Below are 17,719 nucleotides of genomic sequence, written 5' to 3' on the forward strand. Positions count from 1 at the left end.
CGTCCATTTGTTTCAGGGTTTGTTTGTTTGTTAGCAAGATGAACCAAAAACAGATTTCCAGGAAACATCCATACAAATAGGGAAGATCCAGGATTTTCTGGGGATTTAGGGGATTGATATAAGTGGGTGCAGTTTGGTGTTGATTATAAATAATTTCAGTAGAGGGTCAAACTTTTTGAAATCAAAATGTTTTGCCTAAATCAGGACAAAAGAGCAAATCCAGTAAGGTTTCATCACTTCCTTCAACAATCCGAGTCAGGGCCATTGTTGGAGGTTGTAGTTGTTTTTCAAATACAATTCATACGATTTATGTTACGTGTTTATGTCCTCTACGTGTTTTACAAATTGTGTGTTTCTACACACGTTTCCTCACGACTGAGTAACAGAGCAGTTCCCAACAGGCCTGTGTCTGCAACATCTATACAGAGGTAGCCGCTCGAGCACTTGATTTCCTCCTTTAAGTTGGTTTGCCTCTGCTGTCATGTCGGCGCCTCGGGCAGCAGCCAGCCTCACGCCGCCAAGCGAGTCTTCCCACAACTACTGGAGAGGGGTGACCCACTTTACCACTCGGTGCCTTCTCTCTCTCCGTGCGGGGGGGATATAAGGAACAGGAGAAAGGATCAGAACTTAAAACCGTGAGAGGTGGGGGAAGAGTTGGGAAGGTATGGTACAGATATTGATTCACTTGTTGTGCTGTGCACGTGGGAGACGGCAGCATGTGTGTGTCTGTGTGTGTGGGTGTGTGTGTTTGTGGGATTGCAGCGTTAACAGTTAAACGTCTCAGCAGGGATGAGGAAGCCGACTGAGAGGAAGAGGGGGAGAAACAAGAAAGGAGGAAGAACCAGAGGCAGCAGAGAGCGAGCGGCAAAAAGAGAGAAACCTTTCAGTCGATGGAATTGAAACATTAAAAATCTTGCTTTCTTATTGTTCGAATTATTTAAATGTTTATTGGCACTGATTGGCCTTTAAATCAAAAGTTAGGATGAGGGAAAAGTGGAACTTGTCAACACTACTTCATTACCTCATCAAATGTAATTAAAACCTGCTGAAGAACACACACACACACACACAAACACACACACACACACACACACACATTTAGAGTCACGTCGAAGCATGCATCATAATTACAGGAATCAGTGTTTTAATATCAGCACCTTGTTTAAACCATTAAATCCCCGGCTAGGTTTGTAATTAATGGCACGCTCACTGACGGAATGCAAATGGAGGGAGTTCAATTAGAAGCGGTAATTTGCTCCTGAGCGGGGGGGGGGGGGGGCAGTGGCCTCAATAAAGGAAACGCAGTGAGATGAGGGTTGTGATAACTCTGCAGCCACAACATGAAAAGCAGATCTTCATCCCGGGGAGATAGAAAACACACAATCTTCTAAGAAAGAACTCAAACAACCAGAGGCTCCTTGTTTTAAATGAGTTGCATCTCGGAGGATTCAGGACTTTCTGCTTCTCTTCATTAAATGAGCTGGGTTGCTCGAGTCTCATGTGGTTTCTCGTTTAGTTTCATGTAATTTTAACAAAAACACAGTTTAATTTAGCGTCTATGCTCTGTGGCCACGAGGCTCGATGCTCCTTGTGTGTGTCTGCACGATGGTGTCGAGGCTCAATTATCATTTGTGTTCGTATTCTAATGTGACCGAGGAGAAGTCCCGTCTTTCATTTGATGTGCATCCTATGTTTTATCATATCAAAGATTTCCAACTGGCTGTACAAATAGGAATTAGGTTTAGTTATTCACAAACAGGCTCCAGCAAACAGGTGAGCATTTGTGATTCTAATAGATGCGAGATGAATAAAGAAGTGAATGGGCAACTAAAAGAATATCATTCTCAACACACGGTGGGGCGGCAGGAAATGAAAAGAATAAAGACGGATCACACAGACGCTGGATTTACTGTCTTTTATTCTGAAATGTGGTAATAAGGCCAAGTTTTTATCAGAAACTGTCAAAGTCAGGATCCTGATCCAACATTTGATTTGGTCTTTTTCTCACTTACATCATAGAGACTGTAGAGATATTCAACACCTCGGCTGATGAAGCCCTCAATAGTCAAAACAGTGATTTTAAAGTGAATTCAGTTTGCTGTAGGTACACTCTGCTTTGTGTTAGATGAGATTACTAATTATTTCTGATAATGAAGTCAGATTATTAAGTCAAGGTGGGTGTCAGGTGATCATTACATGAATTGAGCTTTGCTTTCTGCCCAACACCTGAACACACATGTTACCAGATGATGTTTTTTTTTAAATTAACGATTCATTGGTCAGTTCAATATTTAGCTTGGCAGCAACTTCTGAAAAGTTTTAAACTATACAGAGCGATGAGCTCATACTCAAACGTGAGCTCGTGTTAGAAGTCACTTTCTCTATTGACTGGATACATGCTGTTTGCAAAAAGACAGAAATCTAAAGAGAACAAGTAGGTCACGGTGGATTACGAGGTTTGAGGTTTGCTGTTAAAAAAGCCGGCCTCTTAACTGACTGCACCACATCTGCACCCAGAGTGTTTCCCTGTTCAGTGGAATCTGTTCTTCCCTGTATCCATGCAGGGTTCACTCCGTCTCAACTATGTTTTACACAATGTGTTCGTCTCTGTTTTCACTTCAAAATAGAGAAAATTGTGCATTCCTGCTCCAAATGAAATCAAATGTTCGGCGACTTTAAGCCAACACCTCCACCACTGACTGAACTAAGAAACCTGCCATGTGGTTGCATTCCTCTTCCAACCAGTGCAGTTTCAGTCTACATGTATTTTCAGGTCACTGTGACCTTTGATCGTTCAAATCTTATCAGTTAATCTCAAAAAATTGACCGACATCACGTTCAAAGAGGAAAAAACGTTGTTTCTGAAATAGAAACATGTTTTGGAAGGTCACGGTGACCTTTGACCTTTGTTCATCATGTTCTTATTAGATCATCTGTGAGTCTTAATGATCATTTGTACCTGAAAGGATTCTCTGGAGCTGTACCAAAGAAGGCAAGGCAAAAAACATGTCTAGTTGGGTCCCCTTGACCTTTGACCCTTCTTATGACGGCATGTTTACAGGAATGGGACGGACGGAGAACCAGGAAACCTCACAGGGTTTCTCTGGGTATCTCGTAAAACAATATAATAATATTCATTAATCTTTCCGATGTTAAGTAGCTGTTGTAGCAGTTGTAGCATCTCCCTGGTTGTGAAGATGGACTCGGCTCCTTTTACGCGTTCTCTAACAACTAATGGTCTGAGGGAGAGGGAGAGGGAACCCAGATCTGAGCTCCACATGGTCCTGATGGATTCAGTGTTTCTGCCTCATTAACAAGTCCAATGTTTAATTATCGGGACAAAGACTTCTGGTTTTGGGAGGCGAGGACAAATACTGAATGATACCCTAATGATGTCAGAGTGACCACCACATACTTCCAGCATAATTTCCACCCTTGGATTAATGGGCTGTTCATTATCGGGGGGGAAGAGAATAGGAAGGCAGAATGAAAAAAGGCTGGGCGCCACCATGCAGTCAGCTCCCCATGACTGTGTGTGTGTGGCTCACGTAGACACCTGTTGGGATGTGAATCCACAAATCAGAGCTGCTGCAGTTTTTTAAAGAAACAACAAGCTGCAGATCAGATGAGAGTAAATGTTGGAGTCGGATCGAGGAAGGAATAAATCTTCCCACAAGCTCTTCTCCCAACGATGGATCGATTCTGCTGACCCAGGGATTCTATGATGTGCCGCAGGTCGCCCACTCACAACCATTTCAACTACTTGAGCATTTATGAGACACAAAAGCAAAATGTAGACTGAGGAAAACTGCTGGAGATGTTGAATACACATCTCTGTTGGTTTGCAGCTCGACCTCTTGGAGGCCAGGTTCGTGATGAGCTGAGCATGTGTGTGATTTCAGCCCGATTATGATTCATACAACTTATTTTCAGCTTTGTCATTTGTTGTGTGCACGGCGGTGCAATCAAATGAATGAATTTCGGACATGTCAGATGTGTTGGTCGGTTGTCGTCAGGCCCGGTTGAAGCAGAGTCACAAGTCGATTCTCCCTTTCCCCCTCACTGCGTCTGTGTGAGCACGCTAGCAGCTAGTGATCGTTTTATTTTGTTAATGTTGTTTGCTTTCTTTCTGCAAATCGGCCAAACCAAAATGTCCACGGCTTGCAAGCGCCACACTGGTCCATATGCCGACGCCTCCTTTTCTTTGGGACGTTTCAGAATGACCAATGTGACGATGACACACAGAGGAAGCATGATTCTGCTTTTTTCAGCTTCTTAAACAAACACACTTTGACTTCTGGTCTGGATGAGCGAATGCAGAAAGAGCTTGAGCACATTAATCTTGAGCTTTGTGTTTTTTCCATCTCAGAAGATTTACTATCACAGTTTAAAGCTTCTCGAGTCAAGATGAAATGGATCACAACACATTTTGTGTCGTCATCCACGTTTGTGTAACTTAACTCCTTTTTCACGAGGTGGCCAGACGCCAAGCACCAGTTGTGTTGAAGTTGAAAGCATCAAGAACAGTGCACACACAGGGCTGATGACTTCAGCACAGTTGTGTTACCACATTAAAGCTCCTTTTTCTTTTTGCATCTTTGTGAAAGTGGTGGGTGGACAGTGCAAAGTGGAAACCCCTTTTCATTTCAACAGCCGGGGCCGACACTTGCTTGGCACTGTCAGTGAACTACACAGCCACTCGCTCCCTTTACACATGCTCAGTCGTGATGGCTGCCAGTAAGAAGTAGTTCCAAGTAACTGGGAACATTTCTTTTATTTTTTTTCAATCGCTTCCAGTTAAAGGCTTCTGTGCCCGCAGAGACCCCACGAAGGCTGTGTGTGTTTATGGCTGAGAAAGAATGTGTGTGTGTGTGTGTGTGTGTGTGTGTGTTGATGTCACGCCATCTGTTTTAGTCAGCAGCTGTCATCGTGTCTCATCTCCAAATCGTGAGAATCTGAATAAAATGTGAGTACGACTGTGACTCCGGTTTCATCCGCAGCGAGACACAACCTCTCCACACGTCACTGCATCGTTAAACAAAAAAAAGAAAACTCCTCCTGAGCTACGAGGAAAAGAGCAGAGAGCCCAGATTCATGTGTTCACGCTCGTTCAGTCATGTGAAATGCAAGCCAACGGTTTTTGTGGACGTGTTTTCAAACACAAATGGAAATTGGAGACGTCCCTTATGTTGTCAAAAGCTTGGGAAAATCTCTCCAAGGGGTTTATGCTCTGGCTCAGCCCTCACGATCTCCACCCTCTCCGGCCCCGGCCTCAGTCCACGTTTATCTCTCTGGCTTTCTGAACTTGCCCCCCCCCGACAGTCGCAGACCCTCATTAATCATTGAGGATGGGCCTCCACTCTTGTGGACGCAGTGCCCAGTGTACCCAGTCTGCCCAGACCTCAGCGCTGCCTCAGGGCCACAGGCGGGTGAAGCCAGAGCTCGGGGCGCTGCTTGGCATGGATGCTCACACTTCACAAGGCAACCTTGTCAACCCCTCATTCCTCTACTCCCTCGGCACGTGTGTGTCTGTGTGTGTGTGTGTGTGTGGGGGGGGGGATGCGCAGCTTCACAATCCACTGTCGAATGACCTCCCTCACATAAATAAACTTCCTTTCCAGTTTATGTTCATCTCCTCAGTCTGTGCAGTGACACCCACTATAAATTACACATCGTTCCAATCTTTACTCTCAATCCTTATTTTATATATTGAGCTGCTGTCATCCATCCTAATCCCTCCTACGTTATCTCTCCATTTATTGCTCTTCCACTTTAAGTCGGAGCTTTTATTTCTTGGACCTGAGCGCAAACAACACTAATCTAACTCATGTGTTTTCAGCAGCGCAGTCCAGAAAGGCTGAGGTGCTTCTTAATCACAGAAACCTCTCTTCCTACAGGGCAGCTGCTGCACACACATGCACCCTGCACCCGCCCTCCTCTGGGACATCTGGCCTGATGCCCCGTTTCTATCTTTCTCCAACCAAGAACTTCACAAAGCCAAAAAGGACGCTATTGTAAAATGGATGTAGACAACGTGGTCCAGTAAAACAAGAGGACAGCACGTAGTTATCGCTTTCTCCGGTAAAAAAACAACCACACGACAGACAGAAAGCTTAAGAGTCAATGAAAGAACCGTTATCTTATCTATGACAGATCTTCTTTTTCCTTTCCGTGCTTTACTGTTTGTGTGCATGTCTGTGTTATTACCTCTGCATCCTTTAATCAACATTTAATCAAGGTTACGTTTCCCACGCCTGTGATGGAAATTCAGAATCAGTTTATTTATGCTCGATGCATCGGGGAGAAGAGAGCCGAGTCCACGCTGTGTAACGTCCCCGGATTCTCAAGGCTGATTTTTACAGAGAGTGTTTTTAACCCACGTGTCCAAATAGACTCACGGTGTGGATCCTGATCACCTGTGTTCCACTGAGAGGACGCCACTGACCAGGAGACACACACACACACACACAGGCGGTTTGTTAGGTCAGTCTCTTCACAGCTATTACAGAGCGACACAGTGAACTGTTGTTTACAGTGACCTGTGAACAGAAATCCCCTGAATCCGAGGATACAGGTTACACAAAAGAGAACGGACTCAGGCTGCAGCCATTTTCCTTTTAAAGCAATGAACTCTCTCCGTCATTACTAACACACCTGAAAAATTTGCCAACTTGAATAATGCTAGGGTGTTTGATAGGTGCTCTACAAATAGTTGATTGATTTATTGATTGATTGATTGATTAGTGATAGAAATTAGATCTGAAGAAGTAAAACTAACTTGTGCTTCCATCAAGTGGAGCCAATCTAGTTCCACAAATATAAAACCTGATCTATTCTGGCCTTTTATTAGACAACTAGAAAAACATGTCGTAGAGTATAATGACACGTTCATAAGGAGAAGAAAGAAAATAGACGATCAGCACAAATTGGGCTAAGCAGTAAAACATCCCAGTTAACACGACACTGCATCGACTCCTGTCCTTCTGCTGCCGACTGGGATTTTCAACACCTGCTTTTCTTTCTTGAAATTCGCTCTCGCCCATTTCTGCCCCCTGTCTCCGTCATGAATGATTCATGTGACTGGTTCCTCTGCTGGTTCCTCCACAGTGAGGGGTAGAAAATTGGATATGCCCTAATTCACATACATACACACACACATGCACACACACACACACACACAGTCACACATGCTCGGGCAAAACAAATCACATTTTTGAGAGAGTTTCAACACAGCCGGGGCAACAAGTATAACTCACACCCCGACACATTCATCTCTCTGCAAAAACAAAACCTGGTGAAGCAATCTTTTTCTGTTGTTGTGCTGGTAAAATGTCCTCGACCAATCCGCCGCTGGTTGAGACAAACTTTGCTGCTCAGGCCTTCTTCGGACGATTGAGAGCTAAAAAATGTTACCCACGTATTCTGAGATGCGATTTTCTCCGCTCTTCTTTTGACATGACGCTCTATTATTGGTGAGCGATATGACAACCACTCGCTGGAAACGCTCATCGGCTCAGTTATTGGCTCCAGCAGATTAACCGTGGCTGCGTCGAGCCGAGGATTAGCCCCAGTGGGGAAAATGGCTGCCCAGGTCGATGTCTCCGTTCAACCAGATCCATGTACGGTGGAGTAAGGACTCGTTCAGACAGAATCCAATGTGCGCTGAAGAAGCTGAAGGCATGTCGTGGTGGAGTGAGATACATGATGACAAGCTGCAGGAAGGAACTTCTCCCTGAGCTCTTGATTCTTAAAGTTCAGTTTAGCTCGTCAATAAAAACAAAATTAAAACAATGGGGGGGGAGGCATAAAAAGAGGTAACACCGAACCCATAAAATAAAGTTTCATGTGATGTAAAGCTCTGTGATGATGTAATCCTTCCTTAAATAGGCTGCTGCTCTTCTCCTGCATCCACGCCTCCGTCTGTAACGTGTGTGAGATTTTTTATTTATCCGCTGGAGACTCAGGGGCTCAAAAGTCTGAGTGGTTCAAAAGTCATTAATGATTAACTCTCTGGGGGGGTTTCATGAAACTGTGCCTCCAATACACACTGGCCTGAGTTGCATTAAGCAGCTGAGGGCAGCGCAGATCCATTATTCATCCAGCCGACCGGTTCCCAGGCTCGGGGTTGGAGGGCCGGTCTCTCAGCGCAGGATGTGGGACAGAGGGCAGACGAGGCTCTGACGGGTCTGACGCTGCACGTAGAAGAACCAGGGCGAAGTTCTTTCAGTTCCCCCGAGGACACGCTATCTCCAGTCCTGTCACATTCACGGTGTCAGTTTGATGACACGGGCGATGTGTTGACTTCCCCTGGCGACATACGCGACACCCGGCTCAACAGAATCACAAGAGACTTAATGGCCGGGGCATCGGGGGGGGCGGGGGGGTCAACCTGAGCTGCAGGTCTCCACGCTGGACTGAGATGATGAAATGTCCCCGTAACATAATACTAAGTTATTCATGGTCACTCCTCGTTCTTTGGAAATGAACTTTTCTGTTATGGTCTTTTTTAATTCAACCTTTGAAAAGGCCCGGGTCACACTGGGTGCTGTGTGTCTGCTGCATGTCTGATGATGCTATAAAGGTCTCTGGTATGACCACTGTATTACTTGGAATAAAAGTAGGTCTATATCCTGCAAATATTTCACAATAAAAGCGTTAAAAAAAATGAACGGATGAGTTGGCAGGTATGGAGGTGTGCTTTTACTTTGAAACAGCTACAGATTTAGTAAAGACCTAGAATGAAAACTATTGGACTGTCACAGTTGCCCCATTAGATATCATTGCAGAGACGATCTACTGGACCGATTTGAACAGTCTCATTAAGTATTAGTCATTTATACGCCCACATCTATTAACATGGGCCGAGCCTGAAAATACAAGAATCCCTCCCCGGGAATAATATAGTGAAAGTTATTCCAGGGAGTTTTAAAATATATTGAACATGTTTTCAGAGGGTGATCAATCAATCAATCAATCAATCAATCAATCAGTCCATCCATCCATCCATCAATCCATCCATCCATCCATCCATCCATCAACATTGCAGGGGAGCTGGAGCCAATTGGGTAATTAATACCGACTCCAATTAATCTTTTACCAATTGTTTCCCCACCTTCATATAACTGGTCTGAGGACTTTCCTGACACACACAGTTTTGAGACTTACCATCGTAGGTGCCGCTCTCCAGCAGCAGTCCACTCTCCTCCAGCTCGCGGAACTCCCCCACACTGATGAAGTTGTAGTCCACACCAGGAACCTCCCCCTCTCTGGGCTGCCGAGTGGTACCTGCCGATAACGACACAGTTTAAGACGGGATGGAGAGAATGAGTCGTTCCCTGACGGAGGAGCGGTACGTGACACTGTCTCCCACATGCCCACAGGAATGGGATTCCAGTCCAAACACAGCACACAGGGGAGAATCTCTATCTGCATCATGAATAGGAAACAGAGCCGGGGCCACAAAGCTGCGAATTCATTATTCAAATATGAAACAGAGGAAAACATATCCTCCGCACGGCAGCACAGCTGTCAGAGCACAGGGGAAGTGTAACTGAGGAGGATGACAATGAACAGAACTTTAAATCGCACACATTTACTTTTGAATTCTGTGTACAGGCGCACAACCTTTATCCCCCCCAGGCGGCAATTAAAAAGCTATATCAATGTTAATATTAAATAATAAATATCAAAGTGAAGAGGATTAGAGAACATGGCTTTCAGGAGCTGTGTTGGATGGACGACCTGTTGACCGCCTGCACTATTTTTATACCTGCATCAATTCACTTAATTTTTTTTTTTTTTTTCATTGAATCTCACGCAGTTTTGTTTCCAACGCAACATAATGCAGATTAATTTAAACGTTGGCTTGTGACTCTAATGTTGCTCAACTAGAAATAATGACCACACCAGGTGTTTTCTGGGAAATCCACACAGCCAATAAACCAAACAATGAATTTGCGATTCACATAATTCACTTTTGAGTCCAGAGCACCGTCGCTGTTTGAGTCCTTTCTGTTTAACATTGCAGATTACAGCGGTACCACTTGTATCAAGGATTGAGAGGGATCATCATAAATCAGCCTCAACTCTCCAAGGTCACCGGAGTGAAAACCACCAACATGTTTTACAGTGTGTTGTCTCCTTCCCGCCGGCAGCCTGGTCGAGGTCAGTCGTTCTCTGGCTCCTAGAGGATCTCAGAGCAGTTCTACTATCAGCTCAAGGGTTTTAACTTTTTATTCTCTCCTAAAATATTAACTTTTTCTCTTTTCCTCCCCTTTTAAAAACACGCTGCTGTTCCAGGAGCGAGGAGCTGCACCGCACTTTCTACTCCCGGCTATTAAATAATAATCTGCCATAACTGCTGCAGCTGCTTTAAGACGGTGTGTCATGTTTTGCATTGTTGATGTTCCCTGTGAGACCTTAAGAAACATGCAGCCTCCACTCACCGTCACCTTACATGTAATCTGAGCTTTTACAGAACCTCGGCTGAAAAATTGCTCTCTGGCTGCACTGCAGGCCCGGGGGGGGATTTAATAGGAACCAGTACCCACACCCCCTTTCCCAGTTTCTCTCTGTGTCAACAACCATGCTGACGTCAGTCTGAGCCGTCACATCTGAAACCGCTCGGTCTGCAGCAGACACCATCTTTTATTGTGTCAAACGAGCAGTCAGAGGAAGGAAGGGAAGATGAGCTTGTTTTTGGATGAAGGATTCAGGAAATGTGGTTATTTAGCTTTGTGTTGTTTATTCAGCTTCTTTACCGGACGGCTCTCTGTCAGTTTTCCAACCTTCACAGTTTTATTTCTCTCCACAGTGAATGTTTATCATCTGATGTCACAATCGCTGCAGTAAAATAACTCTGAGAGGTGAGAGAGTTATGAAAGACTAAAAGGTCACGGTCGTGCACTGAAGCCATGTCCTAGGTACGCATGGAGCCTACGCACAGGGCCTACGCTGTTGTGTGCATTCATAGTTGTGCGTATGTGTGTGTACATCAATTAAAAGCTGAAATGCTAGTGGCTGTATATCTATATTATATATATATATACCCTCTGCAACATGGACAGATTATGTCACAATGAACCATAAGAAGCGTGATGGTTGCAGCCTTGAGAAACTCAGGATCGAATCCCTGGCACTTGCCGTCTTGGACCTTGTAGGACTTCCATTAGTTTCTTGAGCCTCACTGGCTTTTATTTATGATATTTAAAGGCCACTGTGGATAAATCAGATCTGTACATGAAATCCTTATCTCATACTGGAGGCTTTTTTTTAACAATTTGTTTTTAGTGCTTCTGATTTTTTTTTTACATTTCCACAATTATCTTCTTTGTTATTAATCCTGTGATGAGACTGTGGAGCTGATTGCAAGGCCCTGATGGATATGAATGCCCAGGGAAGGAGAGAGGCAGCCTGGGTCGGGTGGGGTCGGGATCTGGACAAGCTTCGAGGATTTTGTTTGAGCCCTGGACCCCGGGTGTGGTCTTCTGTTTGAGGCGAGAGTGACGCTTAATGAAGCCAGGACTGAAGTCATGCTTCTCTCACTCTTAGATGCCACTCAGGCATCGTGTTGCAGAGGCCACTGGGGCTCAGCCTGCTGTGATAAGCCACTGGCCCACTGGAGGGGACAGGGCACATATGCTGAGCTGCTGAGGCCAGACGGCTGCGACTCGCTTGGGATGTACACGGAGCAAGTTTTTGAATCTTGCATGGTCACTTAAATGTTAATAAAATACACCATACAACTTTTTTTTTTAGATGATGGGAGGAAACGGAGCTCAACAAAGACACACTGATATGTTACTGGTTTTAACGAGAGCCCAACAAATTGAAAAGAAAACAGCCGTATGTGCTTTAACAGAAATATTGGTTTCAGCAGGTATGCACCATCATTTTATTTTACAGTATAAACAATGAACAAAAAAGGTGATATTATGTTTATAAATTTACTATTTACTATATATTTGGTTGCATTTCAGTTTTTTTTTCATTTAATGATATTTGTTATAAAGGTTTAACTGTTTCAAGCATCAATTGCAATATAAATATTTAACTTTTTACTCCCTAATGTCAGTATCACCATCAGCCCTAAAGGTCCATATCACTGAGGGATCATGTTGTGTTTTACACTGTAAATCTTTAGGAATCACATTCTATCTGTATTGTCCTTATTAAAAACATATATCAGGGGAAATATCTCTTCAAAAGTCAATGAATGCATTGACAATGAAAGAATAAAATGTATTTATATCTTTTCATTTTACTGCTTTACAGAGTTCTGCTACCTTTGTTTTAAAATCTCGGAAAATACATCAGGATGTTTTTTTTTTGATTAGTTTTGTTATTAATGCTGCTAATCTGGTTTCTGCTTCCATTTGGCTTTGTTATCAGTTATTTTTCCTTTTTGTAGATAATGATGTTTTAAGAGCTGGCCACATAAAATGCATGAGACAATAATAAAAATCATCGATCAAATACATCTCAATGCCCGAATTAAATGAAACCACGCAAAACGTGACAAATAAGAGCTTCTCAAACGGAAAGTGAGACAATAAACAATACGTCTGGGGCGAAGGTAGAAAAAAGAAAACGTTCCCCGGCTCGGCGGTGGAGCCGAGAGAATTGCAGCTGCTCCTTCAGTTCCGCCTGTTGGCCTTGGTGTCTGTTTTAAAATCAGTCGAGTATAAAAACCAAATTGTTTCGGCCCTGGTTATTTATTCTTCTGCTTTAAGAGAAACAGTGCAGGAGGCTCATAGAGAGAAGAACACGGGTGAGGAAAGTGGAAAGAGAAGGAAAAGATTTAACCATCACCGTGTCACTCCTATAATATATATGTATATAACTAGGATAACCAGGGTCGGACTCTTATCAGGGACTGAAGATTAAATGTCCCTCTGAATTCAATACTTTATATTTTCAGTCTAAGTTAAATAAAAACTGAGAAACTGTGTAATCCACTGGATTTCAACACAGCTTCTACAAGCCCTGTCGACTCGAAGCATATTTTGCTCACGGCGGATAAAGCTAGCTTTCCATATCAAAGTCTACTCAGGTTTTTCCCTTCGACATTAAGACTAAGACCGGCTGCTCTTTCTAATTATGCAGAGATTATGAAGTGAAGAGTAAAGTTTCGCAGCCGACGTGAATCAGAAATTCATATTATCTGGTGAACAGAGGAGCGGGAGAAGGGAACTGAATGGAAAATAAGTTAAAAGGGAAACGAAGGCGAGTTAAATGTAGGACGGTGCAAGTTGTTCTTTGGTTAAGAAGAGGTGAGGCTCTGGGGGGGGTCAGAGGAGGGCGAGTGGAGCACAGAGAGAGTAAGGGGGGGGGGGGGTGTATGTGGAGGCTACTCACAGGGGATGGTGCGCAGGTACAGGTTGTCCCTGATCACCTGCTGGAGCTTGTGGTCCAGGGAGCCCTTCTGAAACTGCAGACTGAGGTAGTGACGCAAATCAGTATTCAACACTTTACCTGCAGGAGAGAGAAAAGAGAAAACTGGGTCAGGGCGACAGTTACAGCTCATAGAAGGAAAATCTTCATGGTGCTCGTTTGCTAAAGAGACGCTGATTATTTGAGATAATTAGAAAGACATTTGAAATTCCCAAAAGCCTTCGCCACACACTCGTCCGACCAACAACAACACATTATAATGGTCCCAGTCTGGAAAGTCATCACTTCTGAGTTGGCAGAGATGGCGTTTTGAAGCTGGCGTACATTAAACTGTATGATCTCTGTTTGTGTGTGTCTGATTGTGGCTTGAAATCAAAGTGCAGCATTGAATTCACTGCGATTTGGAAACATTACATGTTCACAATTGATAAACTTTGAATAATCTGCAGGTCACTTCTAAAGTTTAAGTCAGAAAAGCTGCATCAACAACAGCCCAAACAAACAGGCAGGTCTACAACAAGCGCTGCACTATAGTTGCGTTAATTCCATGACAAAGAGGAACACAAAACATAGGGCGTGCTGCTTCTCGAGAAGAACAGCAGCACAAGCAAAGTAAAAGGAAGTGCACACAGTGCTGCAGTCATCTCAAAGAGGAGGGAAATATACCATTCTCCTTGGAGCGACAGAATATAAGAAAGAGGAAGGAGAGAGATAAAGAGAGAAGGAAGGAACAGAGAGAGTTTCCTGGTGCTTGAACTCTTCCTCTGCAAAGACTCCAGCTGTGAGTGGAGAGGGAGCCCCGTTCCTCGGATGAGATTTCAATACGATGTCAGTTACACCGTGGGCATCAATAGCCAGAGCTCTCTCCTCAAAGCTGAAAACAAGCCAGTTATCAGAGCTGCTGCTACAACAACAACAACAACAACAACAACATGCCTCATCAAAATCCAGACACACGTTCTTTCATGTTTTGTGAATCAGAGCTCGATGTTACAGTCCCGTAGATATTCTCCAGATTCGAAAAATGTTGAACGTCAAACTCTGTGTCAAAGGAGACACGTGATGCTTTTTCAGTTTTTCCCTTTTCTCCAGTGTGTCACAGGATTGTGTGTGTGTGTGTGTGTAGACGTTTTGCAAGGTTAAAACATGCAAAGTGAAAGGAGCTTTACTCCCAGTCAGAAAACCCTGAAGCTCCCGGACCGGCTTATAAAACACTCCGAGCACTTTACACTCCAAGATGCCTTCACCCTCTCATGCAAACATTCATGCAACACTACTACGTGCTGCACTTCTTTGTTGTTGTTGTTGTCACTTGTTGTTGTTACATTGCTAGGGCTTAAGCCTGAAACATGCTTCTGCGACTGCGTCTGCGTCTTTTCACGCCGCTGTGGCGCAAGACTCGTTTTCATTCATGCTTCCCCAACCGTTGCGCGTCTTACAAAGCAATTCCGCGCCAGAACACTAGGCGGAGTAATGCTTTTTGTCGAAGACGACCTTAGAGACGCCTTCTTTCTTCTTCGTCGATTGTTTATTTACATAGCCACTGCGGCTCCTCGTAGCCTTTTTCTGGCGGACAAATCCGCCAGTCAGTGACAGGTTTTACAAGTGATCATACCATCGGATATCTTCTGCCAAGTGCTCTTCTATTTGGTCCATATTCGTTCTTCTAAATCTTCCGTGATTTCTGCCGGTATTATGGGGCATGAAACCGGAAATGCAGCTCCAGAAGGGATGTAGAGCAGACCAATCACAGCCTTGCGGGCTGAGTGAGCTTGCGGAGCTTTGCCGTAAATTTTAGAAAAGGGGGTCGACACCCGTCAGCACGTAAGGAGGGATACATAAGCACGTAAGGGACCCAGAAGGGCTCTTGCGCTTACGGGCCCGTGAAAACGCAGAAGCATGTTTCAGGCTTTAGGGTTAAGGGTTAGGGCTAAGTGTTTCAGACACAGGCTGAAAAGAGGAGCTGCAGCAATGGACCCTTTGAGGAGAGAGATGTGATTTCTGAAGTAATTCAACAAATCAAAATTGTGAACTGATATAAAGTTAAAGGAAACTTTAAATAAGTTAAAGGAAACATTATGTTTGACGCCTCAATCGTTCAATTTCATCATTATAGATTGTGTTTCTCTCTCTCTCTCTAGTTGTTTAAATGATTGACAGGATACAGAATAAAAAAGTAATCATACAGCAATAAATATTCCCACAGTGAACGTGATGAAAGTTTGAAAGAGTCGAGCATCCATCGCGCCCCCCCCCCCTTTCCAGCAGGAAGTGCTGAGGGAGTGACTCGGCTGCCGGGGAATGAAAAGCCATTGACAACCTAATTCAAAAAAGTTGTAAATGAAATGACGCTCTCTCTTTCAGGCCCTGAGGGAATTCGTTGACTACCGCTGGGACTGTATCAGCTGCATCATGATGGCTGTTAAAGGGGGTTGATTTCCCCCCCCTCCCCTCCCCTCCCCACCCCCTCTTGCTTTTAACATCTGCCAAAAGTGCTGCTGAATTTTTTTTTTTTCATTAAAGGCGATTGGAGTTTCTTGCTTACTGAGTGTTTTATCGTTATTGGGTACTTTGGGTTTTTGCTCTTCAGGCAGCCACAAACACACAAAGCTAACTCCCCCCCCCCCCTGCATGCAGCCTGTTGCTTTGCTCAAGCTGAAACAGTAACTGCAACACTGGGGCAGCGGTTCAAGCGAGGGCCCGGCCAAGAGAAGCACGTCTCTACGTTATGTAACTTTTTTTTTTTTTACTGGCACAATGAATGCGAAGGAATTTATGTCAAAGGGAACAAAAGCCCGGGTCTGGCTACGGGTCGGAACTTAGAAAAAAGCCACAAGCCTGCGGTCCTCGTTCCCAGAAGCTGTGAGACACAGGAAAAAACACACACAGGCAATTTACGGCACGTAGCCATTCGCTCCAGCCGTGGCAGGATGGTTCACATGTTGGGGGGGCCGGGGGGGAGGGATCCTGCAAATCCTTCGCAGCCGGTACCATCCGGACCACAGCGCCGGTACTGAAACAGCTGCTCTATTCACAGGCAACAGAAACAGCACCGAACACCGATATGTATTTTTGGATATATTAAAGAATACAATCAAACGGCATCGGAAGTTGTAATGATAAGGTGGAAGTAAATAGAATAATATTCATCAAGAAACCCAAACAGCATCGGTTCTGGCTCCATTGAGGCACCGGTACCATTTCCTAAAGCATCGATTTACTGCCCCGAAGGATGGGCTGGTTCCAATGAAGGTAAATAATGGTTACAGGTTGCAGGGAAAAGGACACTCCACTGGGTCAACTAAATATTTCTCTCTCTCACTCTCGTCATACAAACACACACACACACACACAGAAACACACACACACACAGAAACACACACACTCACACACACATACACACAAACACATGCAAATCACCTCCCCTGCCCAAAGCAAACTCCCACTCAAGTGCTTCCAACAGGGTCGTCTTTGTGTCCCGGCTGTCAGGTTGTGTTAGCGTGCTGCATCATATCTCCAGAGACGGAGAGAAAAGGGAGAGCGGGGGGGGGGGGGGGCAGCGACTCTCGGCTTCCCACTAGGTTACAAGGCGGCGCATCAATGGCCCTGCCAGGCTGGTATAGTACGAGGCATGCGGGGCACAATGGAAGCCTTTGTGCCTTGTCATCTAACTATTAGACACTTTCTCTCACACAAGGGAAGGGGGGGGGGGGGGGGGGGGGGGGGGGAAAGAGACCGGCGCTTGGGGATGGAGAATCATTAAAAACAGAGGGATGGAGCGAGGGAAGAGTGGAGGAAGGGGTGGGGGTGTAATGATGATGCATGGGAACACACCTGGAAACTCTCTCCACCTCTCTCCTCCTGGCCTTTCATCATTATTCTATTGCTCCATCTTTGAATTTGCCTCTGACTGTTTGCCTCTGTGGAACAGCTATCTGCCATCTCCCCCCCCCCCATTCTTCTTTCAATCCCCGCTATCCACTTAACCCTCTGTGTTCTCCCACCTCTTCTTTCAAGTGGTGTGTGCAGCTACTTGTCGCTGACTCCACAGCAGCCCCCTCGCCTTCTGCTTCTTAGATCAGTGAAGATAGAGGCAAATAAAAAAAATAACAACCCTCGCTCTGGTGCCGTCTAGCGCTTCTCTTAGTATTCATCGTCTACACATACAGAGGAGGAGAGGATTTTTTTCTTTGCTCAATAATACAAGATCTGCAGAATAGAAAAAGAAACATGCAGTATGGGATACACTAACACAACTAGAACTTTATTTCTGTATTTCTATCCCACACATGCACACAAATGAAAACAAAGCACCTGCTCCTGCCCG

The 17,719-nt window shown here is 44.7% G+C and overlaps 1 protein-coding gene across 2 annotated transcripts in view; it reads right to left on the reverse strand.

Moving 5' to 3' along the window:
• Positions 1-17,719, reverse strand: part of magi3a (membrane associated guanylate kinase, WW and PDZ domain containing 3a) — a 100,293-nt gene that overhangs the window by 23,973 nt on the left and 58,601 nt on the right. For both annotated transcript variants that reach the window (XM_062392160.1, XM_062392161.1), the window contains exons 2-3: positions 13,357-13,473; positions 9,166-9,285 (exon numbers count right to left, since the gene is read on the reverse strand). In XM_062392160.1, the coding sequence (XP_062248144.1) occupies positions 9,166-9,285; positions 13,357-13,473 (237 nt within the window). The remainder of the gene's footprint in view (positions 1-9,165; positions 9,286-13,356; positions 13,474-17,719) is intronic.

This window comes from Platichthys flesus, chromosome 7 (genome assembly GCF_949316205.1).
Source record: "Platichthys flesus chromosome 7, fPlaFle2.1, whole genome shotgun sequence".
In the NCBI taxonomy this organism is placed as follows: domain Eukaryota; kingdom Metazoa; phylum Chordata; class Actinopteri; order Pleuronectiformes; family Pleuronectidae; genus Platichthys; species Platichthys flesus.